The 13273-nt window shown below is 47.3% G+C and overlaps 1 protein-coding gene across 1 annotated transcript in view; it reads right to left on the minus strand.

Annotated features, from left to right (window-relative positions):
- The window catches only part of CACNA1I (calcium voltage-gated channel subunit alpha1 I), a 149648-nt gene that overhangs the window by 17359 nt on the left and 119016 nt on the right, over positions 1 to 13273 (minus strand). Inside the window, exons 12-24 of the mRNA XM_059471884.1 lie at positions 12695 to 12812; positions 12105 to 12260; positions 11571 to 11661; positions 9461 to 9663; positions 7912 to 8328; positions 6919 to 7019; positions 5745 to 5868; positions 4853 to 4921; positions 3796 to 3980; positions 3331 to 3457; positions 2105 to 2230; positions 1586 to 1675; positions 976 to 1168 (exon numbers count right to left, since the gene is read on the minus strand). Of these exons, the coding sequence (XP_059327867.1) occupies positions 976 to 1168; positions 1586 to 1675; positions 2105 to 2230; positions 3331 to 3457; positions 3796 to 3980; positions 4853 to 4921; positions 5745 to 5868; positions 6919 to 7019; positions 7912 to 8328; positions 9461 to 9663; positions 11571 to 11661; positions 12105 to 12260; positions 12695 to 12812 (2000 nt within the window). The remainder of the gene's footprint in view (positions 1 to 975; positions 1169 to 1585; positions 1676 to 2104; positions 2231 to 3330; positions 3458 to 3795; positions 3981 to 4852; positions 4922 to 5744; positions 5869 to 6918; positions 7020 to 7911; positions 8329 to 9460; positions 9664 to 11570; positions 11662 to 12104; positions 12261 to 12694; positions 12813 to 13273) is intronic.

Here is a 13273-nt window from a genome sequence, read left to right on the forward strand (position 1 = left end):
AGAGAAAAACCAGAAAAAATAGCTAAAGGACATAGGGAAGAGGGGGAAAAAAATTAAAAACAACAACAACAAACAAAAAACCCAAAAAAAGTCACCAAAAGAAGAAATGGGGGAAAATATATAGGAAAAAAGACAAAGAACAGAATACTAGGAAAAAAATCTGTTAGACTGTGTTTGTGGGAATGGTGCTAAATCAGCATTTCATGTCTTGACAAATTAAGATCACTCTTGATAAAAGGGAGCAGATGGTTCAAGGAGAGGCCCTGGGGTGTTATAGGAGAGAAGGGCAAAACTGGAGCAGAGGAAAGGAAAGCATGCCCATAGGCTGTGAATGGAAGTCTGGGTAGTAGGGATGATTTCCAGGAGCAAGTATGCTTCAGCAATTTTTATCTAAAGGTAACACAAAACAAGACAGAAACACTAGGAATAGGTTTCCTTCACCACAGAGGGTTTTAGATCCCAAGGAGTGACACTGCCACACTGGGGTCACTGGGACACAAAACACAGGGGTCTTCCTCTTTTTTTTTTCCCTCTTATTAAGATTTGGGTTTAAACACAAAGAATGGTCTGTCCAGGTTCTTCTTCAACCACCAGCTGACCTGCAGGAAGGCCAGGTGGGACTCTACCCCAAGCACAGGAAGCGCATCAATGTGTGCATGCCCCATGCCAACAGTGCTTGTCAGCATGTGCACAGGGGTGTTTTTGGTATGTAATCTCCTGAGGAGCAGGGTGCTAAAACCCTTCCTCAGTGCCTTCCCTGGAGTCCTAGCAGACCTCCTCAGCCACCCCTCTTCCCCAGACCACCCCAGTGAGGTGTGTGGTGACACAGCAGTGGTGCGGGGAGGAAGGCTGAGAGCATGGCCATGAGCGATGGATTTTGGAGACCAGCTCATTGGGAAAGAAAAATAAGAGGAAAAGGTTTTTCTCAGAAAACCTTGGCCTACGAACCAACCAAACACTTAGGCTGTGCCTTACTCCTTCGCTTCTTCTCCAAGCGTCGCAGGCGCTTCTCCTCCCGCCGGCGCGCCTCCTCAGCCTCCTGGTGCTGCCGGCACTTGTGGAAATTCTCCACCACCACCCCCACGAACATGTTGAGCACAAAGAAGCTGACGATGAGGAGAAAGGAGATGAAGTAGAGTAGCATCCAGGGGTTGTTGTTGATCACTGGCTGGAGTGGGAGGAGAACAGAGGCAGACATTGTCTTAGCAGTAGAAGAATAGGAATGCAGTGGGTGGCAGCCCAACAGATCCTGCTTTACAAGGTACTGAAATAACCATGAGTGGGCCTGGAGGGAGCCAGCATGCCCAGAAAGACACATGCCATTATTATTTCTTCATTACAAATAGATAAAGGCCCACTGACCCTACCACAGACACCCCACAGCATAGCCACAGCTACACCTTCCTGCATGGACTAGACAAGGCCGTGGACCTGACACCTTGCAAACAGGTGAGCAGAGAATTCAGAAGAGGTCTGGAAGGGACTCTTGGTTTGAGGGAGGTACTGAATCAGGATGTTAAAGGATGCTTCTGCCTTACAGGCACAAGGAAAGTGAAAAGGTCCTTTCACAAGAAAGTCCATGTACCTGCTGGTCAACAGCCACAGCATCGAGTCCATTATACATAATATTGACCCAACCGTCCTTGGAAGCCAGAACAAAGAGGGACATCAGAGCCTGCAACATATAAAGCAAAACTGATGTGGAGCAGGTGCATCTGGCAGGCAGAAAAAATTATTGTGTGTTTATGCTCTAACACACACAGCACTGCAATACTCTTCCTGTGTCTCTGCACACATCAAAACCTTCTCTTTCCCTAATGGAGGACAGGGACAGGGTGCAGCCAGACCCACCAGAGGAGAGAGTTTGTGAAGAACATCAGCTTCATGGCAGGAGAAAAGAGAAAATCAAGCTCTCTGCTGCCACCACTTTTCTTTCCCACTCATCTTGTAAGTATCATTTTGATACCAACCAACTAGTGACACAGCTTCTGCATGGGCATGCATGCTAAATAACTGCCCCTTCTGGCTTTCTAGGCACTGCATCTGTTCCCTGGGGAGGAGACAAACCCTGTGTTGGGTTCCCATCAGAGGGGGGCAAACTCACCTGTCCCAGGTTGTCGAAGTTGTACTTGTGGTGCACCCACTTGTAGTTGGCTGCCACGCAGTCAGACCGGTTGGTGATGTTCCTGATGTCGACTCCCAGGCAGTGGTAGAACTTGCCCTTGAAAAGCTGCAGGAGGGGAGTGACCCCATCAGCCCCTTTTCCCACAGGGTTCCCCATGCTCCCTGGGATCTACAGAAGCTGCCAAGATGCTGCATGGCCTGCAAGACCGCAGGCCACATAGAGCTTGACATGGTGTCCCTGTCCCATGACAGGGACACCACCAACACAATGTGCAGTACAGGCTCAACCATTGCAAAGGAGGCAAGACCACCCCTGTAAGTTCACACTCGGCTTTTCAGCCTTCTCCATTGCTCCAGGGCAGCAGTGACTGTAAGCCCACCATCTGACAGCCCTTAAGGCAGCCTTTCTGGGTACAAAGGGAAAAAGTAAAATATCTTCTAATCACTCCCTTAGAGTAATCTTCACTCCCTGCTTCCCAGTTACTGAAAGTGCTGATGGGAAAAGAAGATCTCATCTGAGGGTAAAGAACCAGAAAAAACATCCTCTTCTTCTCATATATATTTTTTCACAAAGCTGCACTGCACTTCTGTGACTCTTCTGCCCAGGGCTCTTTTCCCCATATGGAAGGTACTGGATTGTGCATTTGTACAGATGCATCAGAGCAAACTAAGTATAGCGCATTCCCTGAGATGGAAGTAACGCCCACGCCCTTGCTCCTCTGCAATGCAACAGCCAAAAATAAGGAGGATTAAATTAAAAAATTAAAGAAGTTTGTGGGTGGATTTAGGGCTCAGAGTGAGGGGGAGAAGGAGAGCTGACTGGTGGCAGGGTTCATGTGAGCAGGCACTGAGCTGCTTGCCCTTGTGGGGAGACATGGGTGGGTCCAGGGAGCCCTGTGCTGTGCCAGCCCTGGGCTCACGCTATGACACTGACCCAAACCCTGACCCAGCTGCTGCCAGGTGTGAGCACTAACTCCTCTGTCTCTCGTGTCCAGCAATGCCTGCACTTGCTGAGCACCTGTCTGTGCTTGCCAAGGGCTGTGTCATTATGGAGATGACTTGTGGAAGAAGGTAAACACAGAAAATTCACTGACTTAGCTGTCTCTCCTGCTCTGCTTGGCTCCCTGTGTCTGTTATAGGACCAGGGGGTACAGATGCCCGTGGGGTGGGGGCTCAAGGGCTGTTTGATGGACAGTAACAACCTACCTGCACACCCAAGATGCCAAAAATGATGAAGAAAGCACAGCAGATGAGGACAATGTTTCCTATGGGCTTGAGGGAAGAAATGAGGGTCTCCACCACCAGCTTCAGACCAGGGGCTCTGCTGATGACTCTGGTAAGGAAGGAAGGGGAAGGATGACAGAGGGACAGGGGAGGGAAATTTGACCTAACCTAAGCATTTTCAGCAGCAGCAGACTCCTGTCTCCATGGGCAGTGACCCCTCAGTGGAGATCCCTCCCCCATGATCAAAAGGCCTTCTCTCTCCCATGGATTTGTTCTTTGATAAGGTACCTCCAGCATCAGACCCATATGGCTAAGGGGGACCTCCTTGTGGCCTATTGCTTATTAAAGACCCCACTTTGGCTGGGACAGCTGGGTCTGACCCTGGGACCCCTCCTGGGGGTAACCAGTGGGAGGAGGGGGCCAAGCAGGGCTCGGTGGGGTTCTGACCGGAGGGGACGGAGGGTGCGCAGCAGCCGGAGCACTCGCAGCACGCCCAGGATTTTGGCACCACCAGCAGAGGCCACTGAGACCACAATGTCAATGAGAGACACGAAAACCAAGAAGCCATCCAAGATGTTCCAACTGCTGCGGAGATAAGCCTGGTCCCCAAAATACAAGCCTAGAGAGACCACCTGGAAGAGAGGGGAGAGAAGAGGGGGTGAAATGGCTCCTATGCTACCTGATAGAGGGCAACTGTGGAGAGAATGGGAGGAAGGGGAATAGTTATCAACTCCTTATGACACTGAAGTGTCATCTCATAATCTTTTCCTTTCACCTGGATGTCTGTGAAGGAAAACACCTTTTTTCTGCCTCCCTGAGTAACACAACACTGTAGGAGATACACAGGAAATCTTTCCCTGCCACACCAGAGGCTTGGGGAAATTCTCCCGGTTCAGAGACCACCTGGGAGGTAAAGTCAGGCACCAAATCCATACTTTGGCTCTTAAAGGGGTAATTTGTTTGTAAGCAGTTCTCAAAAACAGTGGGTGCTACAGAAATTGGTGGTCATGGGGAGATATTAACATCCTCCAAATCACAGTAAAAATTCAGATATGAATTTTAGGGCCTTAACTTCCAGCACACAGTTTTAGGACTTTTCCCCAAATATGAGAAAGGAATAACAAGGTTTTCTGATTGTTGCAAAGTATTTTGACATCTATTGAATCATTATCTCAACTTGGAACATGTCATTAATATTGTTGTAATGTCCCCCATTCTTGCTCCAGGAGAAAGCGAACGGACATTTGACATCATTACAAAATCCATACTTGAGTGCCAGCTATCCTTCATGAATACTAAGATCCAACTGGATCTAATGCCTGCAATAAATATCTCCTCTATTCCTAACAAGACAGGACTGAACTCCAGGCAGTATCTGCCTTTATAAAGGTAGAGGGAAGGACTGGCACACCAAAAAGATGAACACATTTTAAAAGGGTGCTGAGCAAACACAAACAGTGTTTGACACTGGAAAAAGGCTCTGAGCTGTTCTCCAGTAACTTACCTTCAGTGTCATCTCAGCTACAAATATTGCTGTGAAAATGTAGTTGGACACAGTGAGAAAGATTCTTTCCTAGGAAAAAAAAAAAAAAAAAAAAAAAACCAGAGAAAGACCTTAAATGTATTTTTACTACTTCTTGTTACTCTGTCAGTCCCCTCTGATGATCTTGATATTTCTGCATTCCTGTGAAGGGTCTGAAAGTTGATGAAAAAAGGGAGATGTTCTTGGCAGAGGTCAGTGATAGGCAGCTTTCAGCTCATATACCTTGGCTGGGACAGGATCCTATGCAGCTCTGCCAGACCATAGTGGATGGGATTTTTTTGCATCCTGCAGATCTGGTTTCAAGGCAGCCTCTGCCCTTTTCTGTCAGTGCTGCTCAGGCCTAACCTGCTGCACTGACCTGGCACTCCTTCCCGAAGAGCTGCTGAGCACAGACCACTGATTGTGTCCAAGTGCAGCAAAGTCTGGGAGTCAGCTAAGGCAGACAAGCAGAAAAAGTAATTTCACTTGCCAGCTTGAGCCACCTCCAAGATAACTCAAGAGCAGCATACGTGAATGATGATGTGCCATTCCTACAGCATGGAAGTTACTTCTCAGTTCCACTCCTTGTCCCTTTTGCTATTCATCCCTTATATGCAGGCTCCTGGAGGAGACACTTACTTTCCAAGACAGAAGGAACTAGGCTTTCTGTGTTATAAAGTGGGTTTCCCCATTATAAGAGCCTGCAGGGGAAACACATATTTATGTCAATTACTAATATTTAGGTATTTGAATAGATGAGTTGAGCTGGTGTTTAATGCTGAAGTTCTTCCAGAGATCACAGGAGGACCAGGAACACTCAGGAACCACTGTTAGAGGTTGTGCTATAAAGTGGGTGACAGGTAATGGTTCTCACCGTGCTTCTGTGCTCAATCTGGGGTCTTTCCAGGGCAATGGTGATGCAGTTCAGGAAGATGAAGGCCAGCACTACGTGGTCAAAGAGCTTGTGAGCAATAATAGTTTGGCAGAGGAGGCGAAACCTGCAAGAGAGTTCCAGTAGGCACCTGTGCTTGGGCAGAACAGATTTAGGAACAAGGAGGACACAGAATTAAGTATTCTGGCTAAAACTGGGCTCTGATATAGCAGCTTTCCTATCTCTGATACTGATGTCCCTTGGAATGGCAATAGCCCAGGGTAGTAAGTGGTCACATAGGGAGCCTGGAGCAGAGCAAGGGCAGAGCTTGCTGAACCTCCATTGATTTCTCCAGTGACAGAGTGGTATCCTAGCCACTATGACCTGTGCTCCTCTCCTGCCTTGTAAAGAGGCTGAATTTCAGTTTTCCTCCCAAGCTCACACTTTGTACCTCTCCACAGCAAAGAGGCCACATGCTGAAAGCTCAGGAGAGGCAGGTAGGTTGGCAGATGTGGGGACCACACTTCTGAAAGACACTGTGTATGTTAACATAGGTGTCACACAGAGCAAAAAAAGCTCTCCCTTGTGACCTAAAATGAAAGCCCTTTCTATTCAAGGGGCAATATGAATGGATGACAATAATGTTAGCTGGGGTACGTGGACATTTTCTTCTGGTGAGATCTCTTTAACAGGAAGAACTCAACCCAAATTTCCTGGTTTTAGGCAAGAAGAGGTCTAACTTTACCCTAAAAGGTGTGTTATAACTGCTGTAAGTTGGTACTGGTACTGTAAATTAAATGAAGATGCCATTCTGGTACCAGGGGAGGAAATATCAGTATTATGGAGTCATCAATAATGCATTCTTTATCCTCCTTGTGTTAACATTAGTATTCCTTGCCTTGCTTTGCTATAAATATTTATGATTACAGAAAATAAAAATGGGATGCTCCAAAGGGAGGGAAGATCACAATAGCTATTTAGGATGCTCAACTTTCCTCTCATTGCTACAATCTAGGAAAAGAAATGCAGTTTGGCTGTAGAAGGAACAATGGAGGAGAAAATACACATTCTCAGCTGCTAAGTTTGAAGTTGCCACCTAGCACCAGGGGATATGGCCAGCAGAGCAACAGAATCTGTCCCATCTTCTCAACCCTCTCATGGCAAAAACTGTACAAACCTGTTCTGTGGAGAGAAGAGATATATGGACCAGTCTTCCCGTAACTCACACCAGTCTGGCTTATAGACTTCCATCATCTTCCGAATGCGAAAGCACAGGCTCTGTAGGGATGCAGCAGAAGCAATTGCCACTGGTCACCTTCCCACTTGCCTGAGAGAGACATTCTTCCTTTCACATCTGACTCAAATGCACCACTACCTGCTTTTCTTTAATCCCTCGATTGAGAAAATCAACTCAAAGGCAACAAGTCATGGAAAAGAAGGTAGAAGCTGCTTTGCCAGGGCTTGTTTACCTCTTGGCATCTGGTTTCCTCCCCAGATCATGAAAATAAAACTGCTGGTGTCCCTTCTAGAGTAGGATGCTGTTCCATGTTGCCTTCTTAGAGGTGTTGGAGGTACTGTGTTACACGAGGCCAATGTTTCCTCCCTACCTCAGCTAAATCAGAAGCCAGGACAAGAAGGCTTTCTTTTGGCACTTGGGCTGAGAATTTCTTACAGACATTTATGTCTGTTCAAATTTCTACTGACCCTCACTCCACTTTTTCCACTCTCTGATCTGCTCACAGATTGCTGTCCCCCAGGCTGATACCACAAAACCCACTTGCCTTGTCTGTGGTGCCTGTGCTTCCTGCTCTGGTCTGCCGATGGTCCCCACGCAAAACTCTCACTCTTGCACTGCCTGACCTCCCCTGCCTTGTAGAAATCACTGGCTGCACTGCTCTGAAATAACAGCCCCCGACTGACCACATGTATGTTGCACACCTGCCTTCCTCCCACCACCCACCTGCCTTGCAAGCAGCCTGACAAGGTGGTGTGAGCTTGCCTGTGCCTAGAAAGTCCTATCTGCATTTAGTCCTCCAGCTGTCCTCCAGCTCTCCTAAAGCATCTTTGCAAGGTTTCCCATCCACACGCAAGGAGACTGAAATTTGATGAAGGATTTGGGGTATCCCAGAGCACTGTGATGTAGCCCCAGAGTCCTCCACCAAGCACTCACATAATCTATTTCTTCATCATCCTCTCCCCGTTCTTTGTGGTTGTTCATCTTTGGGAAGATCTCCTTGACAATACTGGGCATTTTGCCATTGCAGTCCTGATGCTCACTGGCCCCAGGCGGTGCTCCCAGCCTGTGGGTCACTCTGTGGCCAGAAGGGACCGAGGCCAACTCCAGCAGGTCACAAGAGCCTTTGTTATCCAGAGAGAGTGTCCGGCGGTGATGAAGCACCCTTCCTGTCCCATCCGGCTCCCCATCTGCCGCCTTGTGCGCTTCCCCAGACAGGAGGGACTCGTGCTCAGCGGAGGGAGGTTTGTGTTTCAGGCTGTGTCCCCGGGCCAGGCTGTTCCAGCTGGAGCGACGGCTTCCCCAGGCTCCGCTGCGGCTCCAGGCGCCGTAGTGGGAGCTGCGGGAGCTGGACTGTAACAGAGTGGGATGGGGACTCGGTGACTCTGGGCACAAGGAGGGAACATGTGCTCCTCTCTCAGAGCTCAGACTGCTCCCCGAGCCCCTAAGCCAGAAGGCTGCCATTTATCAGACACTGAGCAAGTTGCATGGTGGGAATTCAGCAGCAATCTCAGTAAATCTGACAATAAATTGGTAATGAGTTAGCAATGGTGTTGACTGTGATTACTTTATAGCACCACCTGTGTGCAAAGCACTTTCAGGGAAGGTAAGTAATAAAGCCAAAGGCCAGGTGCCTGATATTGTTACTTACACCAGCACAGAGCAAGAGTAAAGTTCTCAAAGAATCTGACTGGCAGCTTTTTACACTGCGCTAGGGTTAAGCATAACACAAGGTACAGGGTGATGGATCATCTGACACACCATCTTTGAGTCCAGTCTTAGTAAAAGGGAGAAATGAGAGAAACAGGCTTGTTGGTTACAGCCTAGTCCAACCACATGAGCAAGGTATCATGTAGTACATGGCTGCTAGCACTCCCTGTTTGGAAATAACAGGGGCACGAACTCTTTAAGCACCAAGGCACTCCCCAGAGCCGTGTATGCCAGTGGGTAGAAAGCCCAGAAGCTGATGTTACATGGTGAGCAGGTCTGAGATGCACTGGTTGACAAACTCGCATGCTTGGGGAAGTGCTATGGGGCAGGAGAATGAGCCATGGGGAGCTCAAAAACAAGATTTCCACTGTTACAAAAGCTCTGATACAATCCCATCTGTAATGGGACTTGGTGGTTCTGCTATCACTTCTTAACTCAAGGCAACATTTTGTGTCTTTTAATCTAGGAAAACAAGGAAAAGGCAAGGAGGAAAAACATGTTCCACTGTAAGAGGGAGACTGTCTTCTTTGTGTTCTCCCTCTCCCACACTCAAAGGATTATAGATAACTAATCTTGAAATAGACTTCAAAAATATGGAAATTTAGAAAAATAATGTGTACTGACCTGGATTCTAAAGACAGGCAATAGAGTTGTGTCAGAAGTCTACAGCAGCAGGGCAATCCTTCCCAGAAATCCCCAGATGATGGCAGAAAACCAACAAAGTGCTTGGCCTTCAAAGGAAGGGTATGACACACATTTCTACTCCCTCACTCACCAAGGACCGCTGGTCATAAGTCATTCTCCCCAGGGACATCACACTGCTCTTCCGGGAGCCAACGGCAACTCGGATCTGGTCAAGCTGCAGTGAGTTGCGTGAAGAGTTGGTCACCCCCCCAGAAGCCACTGGTGGGTTGGAAGAGGGCAAGGATGGGTCCAGGTGCCCATTAGGTGTCACAGGAATTGCACAGAGCTTGGGATCTGAGTGGAAAGAGGCAGAAAGAAGAATGAGTAAAGAAGAAGTTGGGTTCCTCACTATCCAGTGGCTGTTTTGATGCCTAAGCAGTTTAGCATGTTAACAGTAGGTAACAGATTGTTAGCCCTTTAGCACCAATCAACATGAATTTCTCCAATTTAGGGTGTGGTGACAAAGGCAGTGCAAGCCGGGAAGGCTTAAAAGTCATTTCCTCAGCCTCCAAAACCAACCACAACGAGCAGAGTGGTGGCCAGGCAGCCTCAGACTGACAGGCAGAGCATGAAGGCGAACAGAGGGACAAGAGCATGCTTCTGCATGCCAAGAGCAGACACCAGCATCTTCAGGTCTGAACAAATTCCACCAGCTGTCAGATTGGCTACTTAAAGTAGTTAGGCTGAAACACTGAGCAAGAGACTAAGATATAGGGATAGCCACAGCCATCCATGTACTGAGGTCACCTTAAAATTCCTGCAATCATACAAAAACTGCATGCCAGTCTATCCTACTACACTGCCCTTCTTCAAATGACTGATCCTTGACCTTTAAGATGTAGGACACTTTTGAAGGAAATCTTAAGTCCTGTCAATGACCATCAGCATTTTTTGAGATGCATGGAAAGGACAGGGTGTTGAATTTTAATGCCTGAAAGGACAGGAGCAATCATTTTTGTTTGACTTATTGCATAATAAAGGTCACCTATCCACGTCTGCATGACAGGCAGTCATGACTCCACTAACACCTCTGTAACCTCTTCCTCCTCTGCCATCTCGGGGGTCTGACTGCCTGCATTCAGCATAAGCTCTGATATGGTACAACCATGTAGCTCAGGATAGGACTGCTTTGAAAAGAGCTTAGTTGCAGAAAAAAACTGTGAGCCAAAAACTGGAGGCACTGCTCCCTGCTGTGGGAGCTGCATTTATGCTCAGAAATGTGCCCGTGGTGCTTGTCTGAGTTGTGCTGTGAGTATGCTTGTGCCTGTCCTTGCACCTTGCTGGTCCTGATCTTGTCTTGCTAACTGGACTTGGCTTGACCTTAGACCTTCCTCACCACTGTGGGTTTGCCTGGTAATTACTGAACCATTGGCAGACCCTTACTAGTGTCAGTGGACTTACTCTGCTCACCTTGTGCAAGAGTGCGCAGCGTGGCCCCTGGCCTCCTGCCTGGCTCTCTGTCCCCTTCAACTCCTGGCTCACCATCCATTGCAGAGCAGGCTACTCTCACTGCTCCCTGCCACCAAGTCCTGTTTGAAGTATAATATCTCTTGTAGAAATACTTTCAGTCTTTGAGGGATAGAGACCTTAGCAGGCGGTTTCTACTCAGGTTGTTCCCACTGTTAATTATCTCTCCTTGAAAATATACGGCTTTTTTTCAGCCTGAATTTGTCTAGCTTGAGTTTCCGACCTTTCCAATCTCATTATGCTTTTTTCTGCTCAATTAAAGAGCTATCTACCACCACAACCTCCTCCTTCTGGTCTACAACTACAGAGAGAGTGATCAAGTAACTTTCCTGATTTCTCTAAGCTTCATTAGTCTCTCACTATGAGGCAAGGCTTCCAGATTTGCCTGAGTCCTTTTTACCATCTTGGTATCCCTTCTCCAAATGTGAGTTTCAGATTTGGATACAGTGTTCCTGAAATAGTGACCTTGAAGATAACCAGAGACAGCCTCACTTCTCACTTCCAGTTGCTGTTCTGGAGGTCATTCAAGAACTGTTCCACCTAGCTACCACATTCCTCAGGATGCCAACATGTCTCTGTTTTTCCACAAATAACACCCCAAACCGGCATAAAGTTCAAAATAAAAACTGGCAAGTTCTCAGAAGTGGGAGTAAATTTTCTGCAGAATCTGCTTTTAGGTTTCCCACCAAACAGCAGTAGGACCCAAGCAAATAAGACTGTTTGAGCCATTGTACCTGAGCCTTCCTGGACCTCTTGGAATTGATCAAACTCCTCCATGTTTGAAGAACTCTGATCTTCATCTGAGTATGACCGGTTGGCATCACCCTGGAACACACAGATTTAGAAGCTGGAAACTCAAACACAAAAGACCATTTGTTTCTTTCATTTCTGGAACAACTGCAAAATTGTCCTTGGCAGTCAGGCATCATGTGAGCACTGGAAAGAGTCTTCTGTGATTTGGGATGGCTGAAAGACTGCACTGCTTCTTTGGATGGGCAAAGGGCTCACCCTAAGGTAGCTTCTGTTGTGTTACGCAGAACAGAAATTGTAAATCTCCTTCCAGAGAGCCTCTTTCCTTGCAAGGAATAACACTATTTTTTTTTTCTTTTGCTTAATGGAATACTACCCTAACAAGGGTTATTTCATTAGTGAAATTAAAGAGGGGTGATATTTTCTAAGTCCTTCAGTTCAGTATCCTCAAAGTGTCACATAGGATCCCTTTTTAGCACCTCTCTTCCTCTTCTGATGAAGCCTAGGTGGCAGCTCACCTCAGCCTGGAATCCCTCCACAAGAATGGCCACCAGAAGATTGAAGAGTACATAATTCCCAAATGTCATGAGAGCCACAAAGTAGAGGGAAGCCCAAGGTGAGGTGGAGGCCATGCCATTATAGAGTACAACATTCCAGTCCTCCTGGGTTAGGATCTGCAAGAGAGGACGAGAAAGTCAGAAAACATGATGGAAGAACATGAAGCATATTCCCAGAAAAGGATAGTCAGAGAATACACATCAGGACCAGACTAGGCCTCTGACCTTCCCCATTAACACACACCCACTGTCTCTGTCCAGCTGTTAGCTGAGCAAGAAGAAACAAGAACAGCCATTAGGACAGTCATGTGCTGAATGTAAAACTTGGGAGTTGCCACAACAGGAGTGACCTTTGCGCACTGTCTCCTAGGAAGGAGGAAGGCCCCTGTTTGAGATGTACACCAGGTGTTTGGTTCCTATATGCAATTGTTCTTCCTCCACAACCTTTTGTGCTGTCAAGAGTCAGTGCAGTGCTCCTCAGTGAGGAACAAGCATCTCCTGACCCTATTCACTTTGCCCTGGCCCACCCGTAGAGAGCAAAGTAGGCTCACCTGGAAGACGGTGACGATGGCCCACAGCAGGGAATCAAAATTCTTCCGGTCGGGAACTGTATCTCCTGTGTCTGTCCTGAGGCTGAACTTGCAACCAAAGATGTGCATTCCCAGGATGCTTTGGAACAAGATGATGTCAAATATAAATATTTCTGCTACCACAATGAACTCATGAGAGTAATTCTCTTCACATGAAAATCTAATGCAACATCACAGAAGCAAGGGGTACAGCAACACAATCAGACCACTAGGAGCTCTCTGTGAAGAAGGAACTACATATTGCAACCCTGTAGGTCACCAAAAAATTTCCTTTCCATCTCTTCTGACTCAGAGCTCATATATTCCCTCCAACCTGTCAGTCAGATCTGTCCTTTCTACTGTCCTTTTTGCTCTCATATGTCTTCATCTTGCTATCGGCATCCATGGCATGCACAGACAAACTTTCTTGGTTGCTTCCTGCTGCTCTTCTGCCAGAATCAGCCTCCAGACTGAACTGTTGCTGTAGACAGTCCTGATTAGCAGTAGACTTCACCTATCCTGTAATGGGACATTATGCTCAATATCTGCATTTGCTGGCAG

This window comes from Ammospiza nelsoni, chromosome 5, assembly GCF_027579445.1.
Source record: "Ammospiza nelsoni isolate bAmmNel1 chromosome 5, bAmmNel1.pri, whole genome shotgun sequence".
NCBI classification, from domain to species: domain Eukaryota; kingdom Metazoa; phylum Chordata; class Aves; order Passeriformes; family Passerellidae; genus Ammospiza; species Ammospiza nelsoni.